Genomic DNA, 16,790 nt, shown 5'->3' on the forward strand with positions numbered 1-16,790 from the left:
CGTTTATGGGGCCGGCCCCGTTATTGATGCCTTAGGCGGAGACCTTTCTCCGCAATTTCCTGGAGAAGCTCGAATCAATCGATTTTTCTCCTCCAAAAAGCAATTGATCCTGCAAACTCCTCCAGATCGGAAAAGCGATCATGATCTGTCAAGTCAAGTAGAGCCTTATTTCACCTATTCCCTTTTCAGTCTTCAAGCCTTTCAGGCGAAGGCTCCTTGGCTTTTTTTCCACCAAAGTTTGATTTTTCCAAAAAGACGAGAATGGAGGGACCCGCCTCTTCATCATCCATGACAGGCGGGAACAACACCCACGGGGACGACCAACCCAGGAGAGGCCTTGGGAATGTGGGAGGAGAAGGAGGAGGGTACCAAGTCCAAACCCCAACCCCATCCCTATCCCCAAACCTCCACTCCTATCGCAAACCATGGCAATCGCAACCACACCCGCAGTCCCAGTCCCGGTCCCGACGCAGCTCCTCCCTCCGATCCGGAGGTGAGAGACATCAACATCAACAGCAGCAGCAGCAGCAGCAGCATCGCTCAGACCCCGGGGCACGACACAACCCCACCAGCCCAGCATCGCCATCGAAATGGTACCGCGTCCACTTGTTCCGGGGCATGGTCAAGGACGTCAAGCGCCGGGCGCCGTACTATTGGAGTGATTGGACGGATGCGTGGGATTATCGCGTCGTGCCGGCGACGGTGTATATGTATTTCGCTAAGTATGTTGGTCCTCTTTTCGCTTTGCTTTGCTTTGCTTTGCTTTGCTTTTGAACAGGATTGGGGAGGTGAGCTTCAGGTTGGGCATTGGGGATGGGTTTGACGATGGGGCTTGATTGTGATCAGGCTTTGGGACATTGTGTTTTGGACTAAGATGACGATAACTGATCCGTCACGTTCAGTATTCTCCCTGCGTTGGCGTTCTCTCTCGACATGTTCGAGAAAACGAACCAGAGCTATGGCGTCAATGAGGTGCTGTTGGCCTCGGTGCTGGGGGCGGTGGTTTTCTCGGTCTTCGCCGCGCAGCCGTTGGTTATTGTTGGGGTTACTGGTGAGTTTCTCCTCTTTCCTCTCTTGAGAGGGTAATGGGGGTAGGGCGAGGGGTCCTAAGTGTTGGGGAGAATCTGCGCAGTGCTAATGTGTGGTAGGTCCCATTACGGTGTTCAACTACACAGTTTATGATATCATCGCTTCTAGAGGTACGAATTATCTGGCGTTCATGTGCTGGATTGGCATGTAAGTCTCGCCCTGTTCTCATTCATTGTTTCTTGTTGAAGGGGGTAAAGGCACCGTACTGACTGGTTAGATGGTCGTTGATCATGCACTGGCTGCTGGCTATAACCAACGCCTGCAATGGGCTGACCTACGTGACGCGGTTCTCGTGCGACATCTTCGGCTTCTACGTCGCGTTCATCTATCTGCAGAAGGGCATCCAGGTCCTGACCAGACAATGGGGCTCCGCGGGCGAGACCTCCGCCTATCTGAGTATCATGGTCGCCTTGCTGGTGCTGATGGCGGGCTGGATCTGTGGCGAGCTGGGGAACAGCAGCCTCTTCCAGAGATTCGTGCGCAAGTTCCTGGAGGACTACGGCACTCCGTTGACCATCGTCTTCTTCACGGGCTTTGTGCATATCGGCCATATGCGGGACGTCGAGGTGGCGACTCTGCCGACCAGCAAGGCCTTCTTCCCCACCGCGGATCGGGGCTGGTTGGTCCATTTCTGGGACATCAGCGTCGGGGACGTGTTCCTGGCGATCCCGTTTGCGATCCTGCTGACGATCCTGTTCTATTTTGACCACAACGGTGAGTTGACCCCCCTAGATTGCGGTGGGCTAGACGTGGCTGACCACTCGACCAGTGTCCTCGCTGATCGCCCAGGGAACCGAGTTCCCGCTGCGTAAACCCGCCGGGTTCCACTGGGACCTGTGGCTTCTGGGCCTCACCACCTTCGTGGCCGGTCTGCTGGGCATCCCCTTCCCCAATGGGCTGATCCCGCAGGCGCCCTTCCACACGGCCGCCCTCTGTGTGACGCGCGACGTCGCCGACGAGGACGACACCAACAAGGGCAAAGCCATCCGCATCACCGACCACGTCGTCGAGCAGCGCGTCAGCAACCTGGCCCAGGGCCTGCTCACGCTCGGCACCATGACCGGCCCGCTCCTCATCGTCGTCCACCTGATCCCGCAGGGCGTGCTCGCGGGGCTCTTCTTCATTATGGGCGTCCAGGCGCTCCAGGGCAACGGCATCACGCAGAAGCTCGTCTTTCTCGCCCAGGACCGCCGTCTCACCCCGGCCGCCAACCCGCTCAAGCGGCTCAAGCGCCGGCCCGCCATCTGGGCCTTTGTCATCGCCGAGCTGATCGGCTTCGGCGCCACGTTCGCCATCACGCAGACCATCGCGGCCATCGGCTTCCCGGTGATCATCCTGCTGCTGATCCCCGTCCGTTCGTTCCTGTTCCCGCGGTGGTTCACCGCGGAGGAGCTGGGGGCCCTCGATGGGCCGGCGGCGAGTCCGTTCACGATGGAGAGCGTGGGCGGTACGCATGGCTTGGATGATTCGTTCCGGGGCTCAGAGGCGTTGGCGGGACACGAGGGTGGGCGGAGGCACAACTCGAAGGCCCGCGGTGGGGATACTGGCATCTTCGATGCGAATCGAGACGAGAGCTCGTCGGAGTCGGTGGTGGACGATGATCTGGAGAGGGGGGAGGTGTTTGAGATGCAGAGGTCGGCGGTGCGGCGGAGGAGTACCACGGGCGTGAAGGATTGATGCTACCTCTGTGTGCTTTGGGGACGGCCAGCGGCTGCTCTGGCTGTTGTTCGGGTGGATGCTGGCTTGGGATTGTTGTTGTGCATAGCTTCCATGATAGACCATGGATCTGAGGCTTAGATTCAACCGTTATATATAATGTCATATCACCGCCGATTGTATGTTGGTCGGTGGATTCTTGAGGGCCCTTCCACATAGAAAGTGGCTCAGGTCGTACCAACCTGGACGAGTCTACATACCAAAACCACTGTAGCATGGCCAATGAAAAATCCGAGTGAGGGCTATAGTAGTGCAAATATAGCTCATATTGCTACCACTGAATTGCACCCAGCCGACCCACATCAACAGTTCCCACATGGAATTGAACAGATGTCAGGAAATGTGATGCTCAAGGGCTGATTTGAGGTCATGATGCCGAGTCACATTACAAAAAGCCGAGCATCGCCCGAAGAACCGACTTGAAGCATGACAGCGGTGCATGAAAACTACTCACTCAGCTCAACAGATCCATATTTTATTTATGAGAGATCCAAAAACAAAAAAAGAATCCAATGCAAGATTGGAAAGAGTCAAGGCCCGAGCCGCGGATCGAACGCGGGACCTCTCGCAGATATGCTTGGGTTTGTATCCCTAAGCGAGAATCATACCACTAGACCACCCGGGCTTGATATATTGTGAGCCTGCTTTTGCAACATTATGATCCAAAGCCTGACTTTTTCACCTCGTGCAAAATAGAGTTCATCACGATCCAAGCCTCGTACTAACCGAACGCAGTTAGCCAAATACACCGCCCAGGGCGGCCAGCCATTCTGCCGTCATATCGACCCCAAAAAAAAAAGTCAAGCGCATGCTTCACTGTACATGTATCGAACACACTCCCATCAAAATGGCGCCCTCACAGTCCCCCGACCCCATCTCAGAGGACTCCGCCTCGCACCACTCCTCGTCCGAGTCGGAGATCGACTCCTCGTCCGACTCGGGCGGCGTCACCCTCGACACCGAACAAAACCAGCAGCGCGCCCCCAAGAGAAGACGCCTCTCCGAGTCCTCGACCGACTCCTACATCGCCGCCCCGCCGCCGCCGGCACCCCTGCCCACGCTCTCCCGCATCAAGCGCAAGGAGGACGTCGCCAGGGAGGCTCAGGCGGCAGCGGACGCGAACGCGAACCCGGTGCTCATCAAGGATGCGCTGGCGGCGGGGCTCGAGGATGCGCGGTCCTCGTTCACCGACCTGCGCGTGGCGCCGTGGCTGGTGGGCTCGCTGACGACCATGGCGGTGCGCCGGCCCACCGCCATCCAAAAGGCGTGTATCCCCGAGATCCTGGCGGGCCGGGACTGCATCGGCGGCAGCCGCACGGGTTCCGGTAAGACGATCGCGTTCGCGGTGCCGATGCTGCAGAAGTGGGCGGAGGATCCGTTTGGGGTGTTTGGGTTGGTGCTTACGCCGACGAGGTGGGTTATCCTGCCCCTTTTCCTTTTTCTGTTGCAACCACGAAGGAAACGAGAAAGAAAGGATGGATGGGTGGATGGGTGGATGGAAGGAAGGAAGGAAGGAAGAAAAAAAAAAAAAAAAGAAAGACATGATGCTAATCTTCCCCGGGCAGAGAACTCGCCCTCCAAATCTACGAACAAATCAAAGCCCTCTCCGCGCCGCAGAGCATGAAACCCCTCCTGATCACCGGCGGCACCGATATGCGCTCGCAGGCGCTGGCCCTCTCGCAGCGGCCACACGTGGTCATCGCCACACCCGGCCGGCTGGCAGACCACATCCACACCTCCGGCGCGGACACCATCCGGGGCCTGGCGCGGGTGCGCATGGTCATCCTGGATGAAGCCGACCGCCTGCTCTCCCCGGGGCAGGGATCCATGCTCCCGGACGTGGAGACGTGCCTCAGCGCGGTGCCCTCGGCCGCGGAGCGACAGACGCTCCTGTTCACCGCGACGCTGACCCCGGAAGTCCGGGCCCTCCAATCCATGTCGTCGTCGTCGTCGTCCTCCTCCTCCTCTTCCACCACGAAACCCCCCATCTTCGTCACCGAGATCACCTCCGCCAACAAATCCACCATCCCGCCGACCCTCCACCAGACCTACCTCCAGGTCCCGCTGACCCACCGCGAAGCCTTCCTGCATGTCCTCCTCAGCACCGACGCCAACGCCACCAAACCCGCCATCATCTTCACCAACACCACCGCCACCGCCGACCTGCTGGAGCGCATGCTCCGCCGCCTCGGCCACCGCACCACCTCCCTGCACAGCCGCCTCCCGCAGAGCGAGCGCAACGCCAACCTGGCCCGATTCCGCGCCTCGGCCGCGCGCATCCTCGTCGCCACGGACGTCGCCTCCCGTGGGTTGGATATCCCGTCCGTCGAGATGGTGGTTAACTACGATGTGCCCCGCAATCCGGATGACTATGTGCATCGTGTGGGTCGCACGGCGCGTGCCGGCCGCAAGGGCGAGAGTGTCACGTTGGTCGGGCAGCGGGATGTGGCGCTTGTGCTTGCGATTGAGGAGCGGGTCGGGCGGAAGATGGTCGAGTGGGAGGAGGAGGGCGTGAGTGTCGAGACCCGGGTGGTTCGGGATGGCGTGTTGAAGGTGGTGGGCGAGGCCAAGCGCGAGGCCGCCGGGGAGATGGATGAGGGGCGGGATGTGTTGGGGAGGCGGCGGGTGAAGTTGAAGAAGGTGCGGTAGAGAGAGCCCGGTGATCGTGTTTTGATGGTGTGGTGGTACCAGTATGTACATAGTTCCGGAGATTGAGTTTAATGGTACAGTTTGCGTATGGGATTTGGTTTATGTTGACTTGGTGGAGGGTAGTTCAAGGTTGAGGACAGTAGACCCCGGGCCCTGGGCAGGAAGGGGGAACGTAGGAAGGGTATCATCATTCGCTCTCTCTCGCATGCCTGCCGGCCTTGCCTGCCATCCATCCATTTAAGTACAAGACAGCAGCAAAAGCCCTCCCTGATTCTATATACATTACATGCATGGCATCAACCCTGTGGGCGTGAGTGATTCGCCGTCCGGAGCAAGGGCCGCGGTGCCCGAATCCACAACCTTGGTCCTAAACCCTGGGACACTGGGTAGATCATATCCGACCGAGTGCCCGACAGACAGACAGACAGACAGACAGGTCGGCATCACGCTCTCCTCGCAAAGGACTGATTCCGTATGGCACGGTTGCCGCGCGGCGCAACAAGCAAGCAGCCCCCATAGTGGAATCACCCCGTCCGCGCCTCTGCTTTCCCGGCATGCTCCGCCGTCCCCATCAACTTCAACAGCCCATCCACCGCATCCCCCTTCTGCGATAACCGCCGCTGCGTCTCGGGAAGACCCATCCCCATCCCCGTCCCGTCCTCTTCACCGTCCGACTCCTCGAGCCCGGTCCCCATCCCCGTCCCAATCCTCCGTCGCGACACCGTCGCAGGCGGACTACTCAGTTGCATCGGCGATGCTTTCCCGGCGGTATGCCGATACATCTTCTGCGTGGGGGTCTTCATCGCATCCTCCCCATCCTCCCCCTCTTCATTCTCCCCCTCGGCTTCTAGTAGTAGTGCAGACGCAGCCTCATTCCCCGTCGAGAGCGGCGGCGACGACAGCCCCGACGCATGCTTCTCCGGGGAAGCGTTGCGCTCGGGCTGAAGATGGGAGGTCGTGGCGAACGGGACCGGGGTCTTGGGATCCGCCACACCGGCACCGGCACCGGCACCAGCACGTGCCGGCGCAGGGGTGTGGGATCCGCTTGTTTCGGCGACGACCAGGCGGGGACATTTGCGGCTGTGGGCTTCGAGCGCGGAGAGGCGGCGGTCGAATTGCGGGTCGCGGACGTGACGCATGGCGGTTTGGAGGCGGGTGCGGAGGAGGGTTGCTTTCTTTTGGGGGGGTTAGTTGTTGTTTTTTTTTAAAGGTCTTTGAAGGGTTTAAGGGAAAGGGGGAATTGGAGGGAGACTTTGGAGGGGGGGGTGGGGGTTACCTCTTGGATGAAGCGTTTGCGCGTCGAGGGGTCGGTGAGGACTGCTCGCGTGGAGGGGGGTGCGGGGTGTTGTGTGGATGGTTGGGTGGGTTTATGGGGTTGTTGTTGTTGTTCTTGTTGCTGGTGTGCTTCTACTTCGTTTTGTTGTTGTTGTTGTTGTTGTTGTTGTTGTTGTTGTTGTTGTTGTTGTTGTGGCTGCTGCTGCTGCTGTTGTTGTGTTTCTAGATCTGGAATACTCGGTTCTTGTGTCGCGTCGGATGGGATCTGAGCACGCGACTGGGTTTTAGTAACCTATCCATGGCATTTAAACAGGGGTTGTGGCATTGAGTAGCTACCTGTTTGTCTGCTGCAATGGCCGCGGATTTGGTAGGCAGCTCCTCTTGCGCGTGGATCGGGGCCGCTGTTGTTGCTGCTGTCGCCGGCGCGCGCTCGCGGGTACTGCTCTCATGCTCGCGGGGGCCCTCCACCTGGTCAATGGTGCGTTTCTGACCGGCAAACAGCGGCGACGGAAGAAGCTTCTTCGACGGAGAGGTGAACGACGGTGCCTCCAGGAAGGCCCGTTTCGCTGGCGAGAGGGAGGCGGCGTGGCGAGGGCGGGCGGGCGACAGGCACGCGTTGGCGGTCTTCTCGCCGAGAATCCGCCTGCCGTCCTTGACAGGGCTGGTATGTGCTGATGCGGTGGAATGCATGGCGAGTGGGGGTGGGTACTTCCTGACTCCTGAGAGAAGTACTGGAGAAGAACCGCGAGAGGGGGAATGGGGAGTGAACCGATAATCGGTGTTTGTGTGTGTTGGTGGACGTGTGTTGTACGCCAGTCAGTAGTTCCGTTCAAGTAGTTCCGGGCCAGGAGAGCGAGAACTACCGACACGTGCTGGATGGGACTTGGACAGTACTGTACACACACACACACAAACACAAACTTTGGAGGATGGACTGAGTTCCCTGAGGAATGGGAAGCAAGGAGAGTGTCGAGACAAGGAAGTTGGACTCGATCAGAAGAGTCAATGGTAGTGGTAGTGGTAGTGGTAGTGGTAGTGGTGGAGGTGGGCTCGGCGCGCGTGTGGTCAATCCGCGTCGGAGTCTCGCTCCTCGTCCGTCCCCTTGCCGGCCAAACTAACCCCAACTTCTACTAAAAGTAAACCCTCTCGAGTAGCGTGTCCCACGCGTCGAGGGGGAGGTTGGTTGGTGTCCACTTGGCTTTGGGATCATTGAGGATGGGGTAATTGTTCTTGCGGATGATTTCAAAGTTATCAACCATTTTTTCTGACAATAACCCCCTGTTGTTGCTCGACCGCGTTGGAGGTCGCCGCCAGCGCGCGTCGAGGTCGACGATTTGTATCTCCCTGCTTCACGCAAGTGACCTTGGTCTTTGCATGGTCATGCGGCATCTTTGTCTAGACTGCAACTCGATGACCTTGCTAGTCGACATACTCTCCAAGGCCCGACATTCCCCGCAAGCGTCAGGCGTCTTGGGTCCCCTCCAGCCCCGCGGTCTTATCTTTATACTTGGCAATCAGCCATCCAGGCTAAATTTATGTATTCCCCTCTTGACATGCCTGCACACCAGGGCCAATGGCCTCGGAAGCATGGCAGGACTCTTTGAGGATTTCTAGTTTGCTGCAGGATGCAGGCTCCCATGCATGGTTCTAAGGAGGTTCTTGAAGGAGTCTTGGATAATGCTCTGAGGAGGAGGATGTGTGGTCAGAATGGAGGAAGTGCCATTATGCTGCCAAGCGAGACATCGGGCATTCAACCTTGAAGGCAGTCGGACTGTACACACTGAGTTCCTCTTTACTGAGTTCGCCTCAATTGAGCCATGCTAGTTGCGGTGATGCATACTTTTGAGAGAGGCCTAGCCGTAGCCTAGCCATTGATAAGGCAGCACTAGTATACACAAGGGACTAGGCAGTTGTTGCTCGTAGGCCGGTTGCCATTGCGCTAGGGAACAGAAATCAGACCTGAATCATATCAATTAGTACTTCGTACCGCTGTGCTGGTCAGCTGGACCCGTTGCGTTGGTTCGCACGTAATTAGGGCATGTTGCATCTTTGCCACTTTCGCAGCTCGCAGTTGGAGAGAGCCACCAACACGAACCTGGAGTCGAGGGAATTGTTGTTCAGTCGGAAATACAATCTGGACTTTGACCTATGTCCTGTGATATCTACAACAGATCAGTCATTTCTGGCATTTTTCAGCATAGACTACAGTCCTGTACAGAAGGGCATGTTGTGCTAAGCTTTGTCGGTGAACCCCTAACGGGGCCAACTGCCACCCCCAAAGGAACACTCGGCTACGCGATCAAGCTTATGGGCTTTATGCGACTCTCGAAGTGTCACAGAAGTAGGAGTATACAAGATGGACAAGGTTCAAGGATAAACAAGACCAGTGGTTCTTTTTGACTCCGCACTTCAGCAGAAATCAAGTACAGACTGTATGTACAGTACATGTGATTTCTTTGAGTATCAGACAAGCAAACGGGACTCGAAAAGAACTATTTTAGTACTGGTGGGAGGTACCTGACTCAAAGTCATTCATGATAAGATATGGTATTTGTTATCTACCATCATCGACTTCGATGGATTGGCAGGGCTGTGACCAGGCAATGGATAAAGCAGCCACGGATTACCTCATCCTCATCCATCCATCCATCCCCAGCTTTCCCCGCATTTTCCCCCTTCCTCCAGCTCTGGTTCTTCTGTTCTTCTCGAGCTTCTAGAATCCTTTTCCCAGCTCATTGTCCCCAACGATTGTTATCTGGTATCTGTGTAACCTTCGAAGCATCTTTGAGGTCCCACAGCTTTGTCGATCCTTACTATTTATACTTCCCCCGCAGATCTGTCAGTGGACGGAGCCGATTGATTGCATCATCATCGGAACTTCTGTAACATCTGATCCATCTCTGAACCTCGCGGCCTCCTTCTTTCATCACCTAGCTGCGCTCAGATGGCATTGCTACTCCTACGTCTCTGATCACGTCAACATCATTATTTTCACACTGGAACTGGCCAAAGTTTTAGCCGTGTCTCGCCATGCGCCTCTCCCTTGTACTCATAGCCGCCCTTCAGGCGACTGTGAGTATCGCATCCAGCTTGACCCCTCCGGTCCTGCCCCTGATCGTGCGGAATCCATATCTCAGCACCTGGCTGGGCAACGCTCGAGATGAGCCTTGGTCCAAATGGCCCATTTTCTACACCGGGGAGGAGCTGGGCTTGTCCCTCATGGCTCAGGTCCCTAGCACAGGCACCGTGTATCCCTTGCTAGGCAAGCCTCATGAATCACTGTCGGGGTAGGTCATCGTCACTTCAAGGACCAATTACGGTAAGTTGCTAAAGGTTTGCTCTATAGTGTTTTACAAATTGATTATCCAACCTACCTTGGAGCCAAGTACGACGCGTCCACCACCAATTTGACCTACCGTATCAACTCTGCAAATACCGCGGCCCATCACCAGCTCGATATCACCGTATCTTTCCTTTCTCCTATCACCCCTACGTCGACTCTGCGGCAGTCGATCCCCGCCTCCTATGTGTCGGTTCATGTGCATGGCAATGCAAGCATAAATGTCTATATGGATATCAACGGGCGCTGGGTGAGCGGAGACGCGGGTAGCCAGCTCACCTGGCAATACGATGGATATGGCTCCGAGGAGAGCAAGCCAACCTTGCGCAGGTGGCGTGTAAGAAGGGAGTCTGAGTTACTACTGTCGGAGATTCGGGATCGTGCGGAATGGGGGACCCTACATTTCACCGGACCTGCCGTGCGTCCCCAGGCCCCAGCCCCCTTGAAGGTAAATTCATCGTCGCTAATGTGCTGACTAGGGCGTGCAATATCAATCCGGAGAGGCATCGGCCGTGAGAAGCCTCTTTTCCACTCAGGGTGTCCTGGACAACGTCAACGACGACGCTTTCCGCGCCATTGGCGACCGTGAGCCGGTCTTTGCATTCTCCAAATCTTTCGTCTTCTCTCCCAAAGATGGCCATAAGAGTGACAGTGTGACCTTCACTCTTGCATTGACCCAAGATCCAGTCGTACAGTATGCCTCAGCGCGCGGGTTAACCCTAATGCGACCCCTCTGGGAGTCGTGGTTCCCCAGTGTCGAGGCAGTGCTTGGCTTCCACTACAATGACTATGCTCATGCAAGTCTCCTGGCTGCAAACTACTCAGCTCAGCTCGCCCAGGATGCCTATCAGTCAGGAGCTCATGATTATGTCGATATTGTAGCGCTCTCCGCGCGCCAGGTCATGGGAGCAACCACCTTCGCGGGAACCCCCGACGATCCCATCCTGTTCTTGAAGGAGATCTCCTCGAATGGCAATTTCCAGACCATCGATGTCATCTTCCCCGCTTTCCCCTTCTTCTTGTACACCAACCCGCGGTGGCTGGCGTACTTGCTGGAGCCGTTGATTGAGCACATGCTGAGTGGACAATATCCAAACACGTACGCCATGCATGATCTTGGGACGCATTTCCCCAATGCTACCGGTCACCCCGACGGAAATGACGAATACATGCCGGTGGAGGAGTGCGGTAACATCCTCATCATGGGCTTGGCGATCGTCAACTCCCTTCGCTATTCGGAGGATACTGCTGCGACCTCGATCTGGTCGACGCAGGGTGCGTCTCCCGAACTGCCCGAGGAGACCAATGGCAAATTTCCCCTGATCGATCTGCAGATGTTTGGTGGGATCGATCACCAAGATGGCAGATGGGGCGGTGGCACGCAAGGCGAGCACTTGGCTGAGAGATGGATCCAACGCAGTTATCGACTCTGGGACCAGTGGACAGGTTACTTGGTGGAGTTCTCCCTCGAGCCCGCCAACCAACGTAAGTCATGCCTGAGCGAGAGCGACCCGGGAGCGAACTGACACCATCACAGTGTCCACGGACGACTTTGCCGGCTGGCTTGCTCTGCAGACCAACCTGGCCTTGAAGGGCATCATCGGCATCAATGCCATGAGTAAACTGGCCGAGGTGGCTGGCTACCATACCGACGTCACCTACTACAAGGTATGTCATGGGTCTCGACTTCCCACCCGGCGGAGCTGATGATCCCAGAACATCTCGGATACCTACATCGCCAAGTGGGAGGAATACGGCATGTCCCGCGACCAGACGCACGCCAAACTCGCCTACGACTGGTACGGATCCTGGACGACCATCTACAACCTCTACGCCGACGCGCAGCTCTGCTTCCACCTGGACGGCACCGACCTCTCTCGTCACCCCTTCCCCGTCCACCACACCGGCCAAAAGCCTCTCACCACCAAGAGAAAGCCCGGCTTCGTCCCGCGCCACATCTACCAGCGCCAGTCGATCTGGTACCACAACGTGCGGCAGAAGTACGGCCTGCCGCTCGACAGCCGCCACCTGTACACCAAGACGGACTGGGAGTTCTTCGCCATGGCGGTCGCCAGCGAGGAGGTGCGCAGCGAGATCCTCGAGTCCGTCGCCCGCTGGGTCAACGAGACCGTCACCGACCTCCCCTTCACCGACCTGCACAACACCGAGGGCCGCGGCGAGTTCCCGGGCCCCAACTTCTACGCCCGGCCCGTCGTCGGCGGCCACTTCGCCTTCTTGGCCCTCCAGCGCGCCTGCGGCGGCCGCGCCATGGACGGCCTTGCCTTCCTGGACGGCACCGACCCAGACGACTCGTTCTCAACCACCACGTTGGCCGAGTGGGAGGCGGCGGCGGCTGAAGCGGTCACGCAACTCGGGGAAGTATTCGGTGACTCTAGCTCCGAGAACACGGAGCTGTAACCCCAGCAGTAGTGCTTGTGGTCGGGTATCTCCCTATATATACGTACGCAGCGCCGTGCTCGGCGATTCAGATTGGTAGCTAGCTAGCCAGCCAGCCAGCCACTTGGGTAGAAAGCTGGAACCGTAACCCTCTCTCTAGACAATTGGATTCACTGCCACTACCACACTTGGACACCGCATTAATCCGAGATAGAATCCTCGATAGTTGAACCCCATGCAACCACCCAACCCAGGCCAATCCCTTACCACCCACCCATCCGTGTAAGTTCCTCAACCAGAAAACAAAGCTGAAGCGGGCAGCGCGTGCACGTATCTTGGACTATCAGCCCCAAGCACCTGACTGTCCCATCTTTCTCTGCGCAGAACATGCTTGCAAGCCTCGTAGGGGAGGGGTTGGGTCCACACACAGATTCCCCGAGGTCAATGCTCGGTCATGTACTGTACCTTGGAGGTTGGTACCTTGATGGTGGTACCTTGGGGGTTGGGTTCTCGATCCCTGCAGTGTTTTGTGGGGCACTAGATCGCACCGCGTAGAGTACACGTGGAGTACACATGTTGTTCTGATGGGATCGGAGGGTTGTAGAGTAGGAGAGTAGGGTGGGAGGATGGTAGGATAGAAATAGTAGAATAGTACTAGTAGGATAGTAGAATAGTAGAAAGGTAGAATAGTAGAAAAGTAGGGTAGTAGAATAGGCCACAATCAACAGTAGACAGAACCATCCACCCACGAAACGATACAGACTACCCAGACACATACGTACTGCTCTAGTTCAGGAACCATCGGCCTGCCTACCTGCCTACCTATGTCCGATATCCGGGACCTCCTGGTTAGCGAAAAAGTCTTGGAGCCGACCTTGTAAGGGCATGCTTTGAGGTACAGGCAAGCAAATCCACTCACTTTCGTTCTACAGGCTCTGGAGCTCTTTCTGCAACCAGCGTGGGGCCAAGGTCTTGGACTCTACCGACTTCAATGCGTACCTTGCAATCCTGCCTGCAATCCACAAAACTTTCTCATCTATCTGCAAAGGAGTATGACTATCCAACGGGAAAGGGAGGATGGGTGGGGGTGTACCGCAAGAGCGGAGAGGAGCCTATGCAGCAGACCTATGCAGATGCACAGTCCAGAACAGCACAGTACGTAGTGTCCAGCTGGGGCAATGGGTGGCACACACCGAGAAGGTTTTTTCCAGGATGGCTGCTGATTCGATCGATCGAGTCACATCGAATACCAAGCTTTTTTTTTTTGGTTGCATCTGATACCCTGTGGGGGCAAGGGAAGTCTACATGTCCAGCCACTGAGAGATACAGTATGCATGGCCTCCGAGGCAAGAAGACTGACTACTGGTTCTTGTTGCAAAGAAAATCTTCTCGCTTTTTTTGTTGGCACAAGATATTCCTCTTCTTAAGGTCCATATGCAACTATCATCGTACGTGCATAACTTTCACAATAGGTGGCGATCATATTTTCCTTGCGCTCAAGACACGCGATCAAGCCCAGGGCAAAGGGGGGCACGAACTGCACACAGCAAAGACAAGACGGTCCGACTACCTTTGGGAGATGTTTGAAGGGTGCGGAAAGAGGGTTTCCGTGGGGAATCGGGGACAAGGGAGTTAAAGAAAAGATTAAGATAGATTAACGGAACACATAGTGTCAATTGTGAGCGAGTTAATAAAAAAATTTTCGTTTTTTTGGAACCGGGCAGAGGGGGTGAGTTATTTAGTTAAAATAAAACACGCGCACACACGCAAGATTTCTTCGACATGGGACATGACGGTGGTTGGGTTAGGCATGAACACATTTATTTGCCACCAAGGCTGGGGAAGTTCTTCTCGTCGACGGTGACGGAAGCGCCGCTGGTCGCAGCACCGCTGGGGCGGGGAGCGTTGGTGTTGTTACCACCACGGCCGCCACGGCCGCCGCGACCGCCGCGGGCACCACGGCCACGGGGGCCGTTGGCGGCACCACCGCGGGGGGCCTCGACGAAGCGCATGTCAACCTCGAGGACGTTCTTCTCCTTGCGCTGCTTCTCGCGCTTGGACTTCTCCTCCTTGCCCTTGATGTAGGCCTCCTCCTCCTCGCGGGGCTTGAGCTCCTTGGCGGCGGCCCACTTCTTGTCGAGCTTGGAGCCCTCGTTGGCGGCACGGACGGGCTTGGCGCTCAGGTCCTCCTGGGCAGCCTTCTCGACAAGGTAGTCGGCGAAGGACTTGGACTTGTCGGCAGGCTCCTCCTCGGCGGCGGGAGTCTGGGGCTCGTTCTCGTCCTTGTGGGCGATGTCCTCTCCGGCCTTCTCATCGTCCCAGGTCTTGTCACCGCTCTGGTTACCCCAGCCCTGGTTCACCTGCTTGCGGGTGTCGCTAGAGAACGCATCAAGTTAGTTTCCTGTATGATCCTTTTCTCCACCCAACCGTGGAACTCTGAATTGACGACCGCACAGACAGATCGCTGGCGGCGGTGTGTGCATGGAGATCAAGGTGGTTGCTTACGTCTGGCCGGTGCGGGACTGGCGGTCGTGGCGGACACGCTCACCACGCTCACCACGAGCGCGGAAGCCGTGGCGCTGGCCCTCCTTGGGGTCCTCGGTGGCCTTCTCGCGGTTGTTGGTGCGGCCGGCGTTGCGGTCGCGGAAAGCTATCCGATCGGAGTCAGCCGGGGGTGGGGTTGCTGCGGATGGTGAGACATGGTCATGAACGTACCGGCCTCGTTGCCAGTGGCACGGTTACCACGGCGAGCGTTGTTGTTCTCGGCACGGGGCTGGGTGCTGGGAGCTTCCTTGGGAGCTTCGCGCTTGCCAACACGGGGAGCAGGTCTGTCTACAGCCCTCGTGGGAGGCTCAGGCTCTCTGTTGGGGTCCAATTCAGGATCATTGCCTGTAGTAGCGAAGCGCAAGAGCACGCAAGAGGTTAGAAATTGATCGCTTCGTCATGATGGGCAGATGGATGGATGATGTAGATGGATGGCAATGCGGGTGGAACCGCGAGTCGCGCGAGGGTATGTTGCAAGTGAAAGCAGCACAAACGAGGGTAGATGGCAGGAAGCAGCAGGAAGAGGGCGAGAATTACCAAGAAGCTCGTAGAGGTTCTGTGATCACGAAGAGATATGTTAGCTGGGGACATGTTTGATCCTCGATGATGGGTGTGGTGAGTGTTCTTTGTGTTGTGTTGGGCGCTGAGCAACCGAATTGGACCGAAAGCAACCTCGTCAAATCCCTCGCTCACAACCCCGCTCGCTCGCTCGCTTCCCACTCAGAGGACCTCCCAGCTCAATTTTGCGGCCCAGGACCTCCTGAGACAAGCGGATTGATGCGGAATTTGGTGGTGCTGGCTCCCAATCGGCGCGGAAAACGATAGAGTGTCGCGAGAAGTCCTCCTCCTCCCCTCGACGTAGGGAAAAAAACGCACCTTGGACCGGACGTCCGCCATGACGCCTGGTTTTATGCGGGGCCTTCCGGGGAAGGCTCTGGTCTATCACAACAATTCGGGTCCGACTGAACGGGTGACGGATGGTCGACACAGGCAGAAACCTAGACGACAGTAGGTATCCGGCCTCTCCTTTGGGGATGGGAAATGGGATAGGGGAGATAGAGAGGATAGTGGTTGGAGTGAAGGGGTTGACTGACTACGGTGGATGGAGGCAACGTTTGTGGTTGCACTCGCCCAATCCGGTAAGGTGCGGATTGCTGCTAAGCGAATTCGGCAACGAGCACCATGATTGGTTGAGGGAAGCTAGGGCTTAGGGTAAACGGCCTGCGGATGACGCCCTGATGATGAGATGATGCTCATTGCTCAATGATCACCTGGAGAGCTGCTCGGAAGCATACGAGCTGCTGGCTGGCTGAGCCCATTGTTCACTGCGCAAAGCTGTCATCATCGCTTACGGGTGAGGCGTATTCATGTACTCAGGTGGTGCAAGCTGCTTGTTGCAGTGGCTATTAGGTAGGTAGAGATTGACCAGCATCGAGGCTGGTTTCTCAGTAAGCGACAAGAGCTCTCTCTTCTCCCGACTCGGGAGTACTACCAAGTAGTCTATCTATAGCAATGATTGAACCCCCTCCCCTCCCCAGAGATTCATCATTGGATGCGATTTCCCCAGTTACTCGACTAGTGATCCTGCAAAGAACGAATTGAAACCGTCCACTATTCCGCTTCTGTATGGTCGTGGTCAAATTGCTCTGCCATTGGATATTGCTTGCTGAGCAATGCTGTCATTGTCCGACACGGGTAACTCACGTGATATTCTACCCATGTGACCCCGAGCTCACCTAGTACACTTACTCCATGACGCATTCTGGCCGCTGCTGGAATT

General features: G+C 56.7%; 5 protein-coding genes and 1 non-coding gene across 6 annotated transcripts; 3 read left to right on the forward strand and 3 right to left on the reverse strand.

The window, feature by feature from the left end:
- The first annotated feature begins 80 nt into the window (after positions 1-80).
- Positions 81-2,848, forward strand: BO86DRAFT_392546 (anion exchange family protein). The gene is made up of 5 exons (XM_025672833.1): positions 81-722; positions 903-1,051; positions 1,149-1,236; positions 1,307-1,803; positions 1,859-2,848. Exons 1-5 carry the CDS (start codon positions 289-291, stop codon positions 2,764-2,766), a joined length of 2,076 nt encoding a protein of 691 aa, XP_025523413.1. The 5' UTR covers positions 81-288; the 3' UTR covers positions 2,767-2,848.
- A 491-nt stretch (positions 2,849-3,339) lies between these two features.
- Positions 3,340-3,430, reverse strand: BO86DRAFT_t276. The gene has a single exon. It is a non-coding gene; the product is annotated as a tRNA-Pro (tRNA).
- A 207-nt stretch (positions 3,431-3,637) lies between these two features.
- Positions 3,638-5,512, forward strand: dbp8 (ATP-dependent RNA helicase DBP8). Its single transcript, XM_025669272.1, has 2 exons — positions 3,638-4,218; positions 4,371-5,512. The coding sequence occupies exons 1-2, from the start codon at positions 3,653-3,655 to the stop codon at positions 5,452-5,454; spliced, it is 1,650 nt and encodes a 549-aa protein (XP_025523414.1). The 5' UTR covers positions 3,638-3,652; the 3' UTR covers positions 5,455-5,512.
- A 125-nt stretch (positions 5,513-5,637) lies between these two features.
- On the reverse strand, positions 5,638-7,741 carry BO86DRAFT_370536 (uncharacterized protein). The gene is made up of 3 exons (XM_025670282.1): positions 7,066-7,741; positions 6,731-6,994; positions 5,638-6,629 (listed from the first exon to the last, which is right to left on the reverse strand). Exons 1-3 carry the CDS (start codon positions 7,417-7,419, stop codon positions 5,979-5,981), a joined length of 1,269 nt encoding a protein of 422 aa, XP_025523415.1. The 5' UTR covers positions 7,420-7,741; the 3' UTR covers positions 5,638-5,978.
- A 1,687-nt stretch (positions 7,742-9,428) lies between these two features.
- On the forward strand, positions 9,429-12,644 carry BO86DRAFT_459127 (putative glutaminase). Its single transcript, XM_025677333.1, has 5 exons — positions 9,429-10,016; positions 10,076-10,487; positions 10,549-11,554; positions 11,607-11,737; positions 11,786-12,644. The coding sequence occupies exons 1-5, from the start codon at positions 9,760-9,762 to the stop codon at positions 12,485-12,487; spliced, it is 2,508 nt and encodes an 835-aa protein (XP_025523416.1). The 5' UTR covers positions 9,429-9,759; the 3' UTR covers positions 12,488-12,644.
- A 1,504-nt stretch (positions 12,645-14,148) lies between these two features.
- Positions 14,149-16,027, reverse strand: stm1 (putative telomere and ribosome associated protein Stm1). Its single transcript, XM_025672834.1, has 5 exons — positions 15,887-16,027; positions 15,548-15,566; positions 15,182-15,355; positions 14,972-15,116; positions 14,149-14,842 (listed from the first exon to the last, which is right to left on the reverse strand). Exons 1-5 carry the CDS (start codon positions 15,905-15,907, stop codon positions 14,287-14,289), a joined length of 915 nt encoding a protein of 304 aa, XP_025523417.1. The 5' UTR covers positions 15,908-16,027; the 3' UTR covers positions 14,149-14,286.
- Positions 16,028-16,790: the final 763 nt, after the last annotated feature.

This window comes from Aspergillus japonicus (genome assembly GCF_003184785.1).
Source record: "Aspergillus japonicus CBS 114.51 unplaced genomic scaffold BO86scaffold_72, whole genome shotgun sequence".
Classification (NCBI taxonomy): Eukaryota; Fungi; Ascomycota; class Eurotiomycetes; order Eurotiales; family Aspergillaceae; genus Aspergillus; species Aspergillus japonicus.

What these genes read in the sequence shown, in the direction of transcription:
- BO86DRAFT_392546 (XM_025672833.1), top strand. Translation starts at nt 289, where the DNA reads ATGACAGGCGGGAACAACACCCACGGGGACGACCAACCCAGGAGAGGC. An exon ending in GGTTATTGTTGGGGTTACTG is followed by an intron (nt 1,052 to 1,148) that starts GTGAGTTTCTCC and finishes AATGTGTGGTAG; the next exon opens with GTCCCATTACGGTGTTCAAC. An exon ending in TTCATGTGCTGGATTGGCAT is followed by an intron (nt 1,237 to 1,306) that starts GTAAGTCTCGCC and finishes CTGACTGGTTAG; the next exon opens with ATGGTCGTTGATCATGCACT.
- dbp8 (XM_025669272.1), top strand. Translation starts at nt 3,653, where the DNA reads ATGGCGCCCTCACAGTCCCCCGACCCCATCTCAGAGGACTCCGCCTCG. An exon ending in TTGGTGCTTACGCCGACGAG is followed by an intron (nt 4,219 to 4,370) that starts GTGGGTTATCCT and finishes TTCCCCGGGCAG; the next exon opens with AGAACTCGCCCTCCAAATCT.
- BO86DRAFT_370536 (XM_025670282.1), bottom strand. Translation starts at nt 7,419, where the DNA reads ATGCATTCCACCGCATCAGCACATACCAGCCCTGTCAAGGACGGCAGG. An exon ending in CCATTGCAGCAGACAAACAG is followed by an intron (nt 6,995 to 7,065) that starts GTAGCTACTCAA and finishes TCGCGTGCTCAG; the next exon opens with ATCCCATCCGACGCGACACA. An exon ending in GCAAACGCTTCATCCAAGAG is followed by an intron (nt 6,630 to 6,730) that starts GTAACCCCCACC and finishes CCCCCCCAAAAG; the next exon opens with AAAGCAACCCTCCTCCGCAC.
- BO86DRAFT_459127 (XM_025677333.1), top strand. Translation starts at nt 9,760, where the DNA reads ATGCGCCTCTCCCTTGTACTCATAGCCGCCCTTCAGGCGACTGTGAGT. An exon ending in CCTCATGAATCACTGTCGGG is followed by an intron (nt 10,017 to 10,075) that starts GTAGGTCATCGT and finishes TTTGCTCTATAG; the next exon opens with TGTTTTACAAATTGATTATC. An exon ending in CCGACGTCACCTACTACAAG is followed by an intron (nt 11,738 to 11,785) that starts GTATGTCATGGG and finishes TGATGATCCCAG; the next exon opens with AACATCTCGGATACCTACAT.
- stm1 (XM_025672834.1), bottom strand. Translation starts at nt 15,907, where the DNA reads ATGGCGGACGTCCGGTCCAAG. An exon ending in TGCCACTGGCAACGAGGCCG is followed by an intron (nt 15,117 to 15,181) that starts GTACGTTCATGA and finishes CCGATCGGATAG; the next exon opens with CTTTCCGCGACCGCAACGCC. An exon ending in CAGTCCCGCACCGGCCAGAC is followed by an intron (nt 14,843 to 14,971) that starts GTAAGCAACCAC and finishes TGCGTTCTCTAG; the next exon opens with CGACACCCGCAAGCAGGTGA.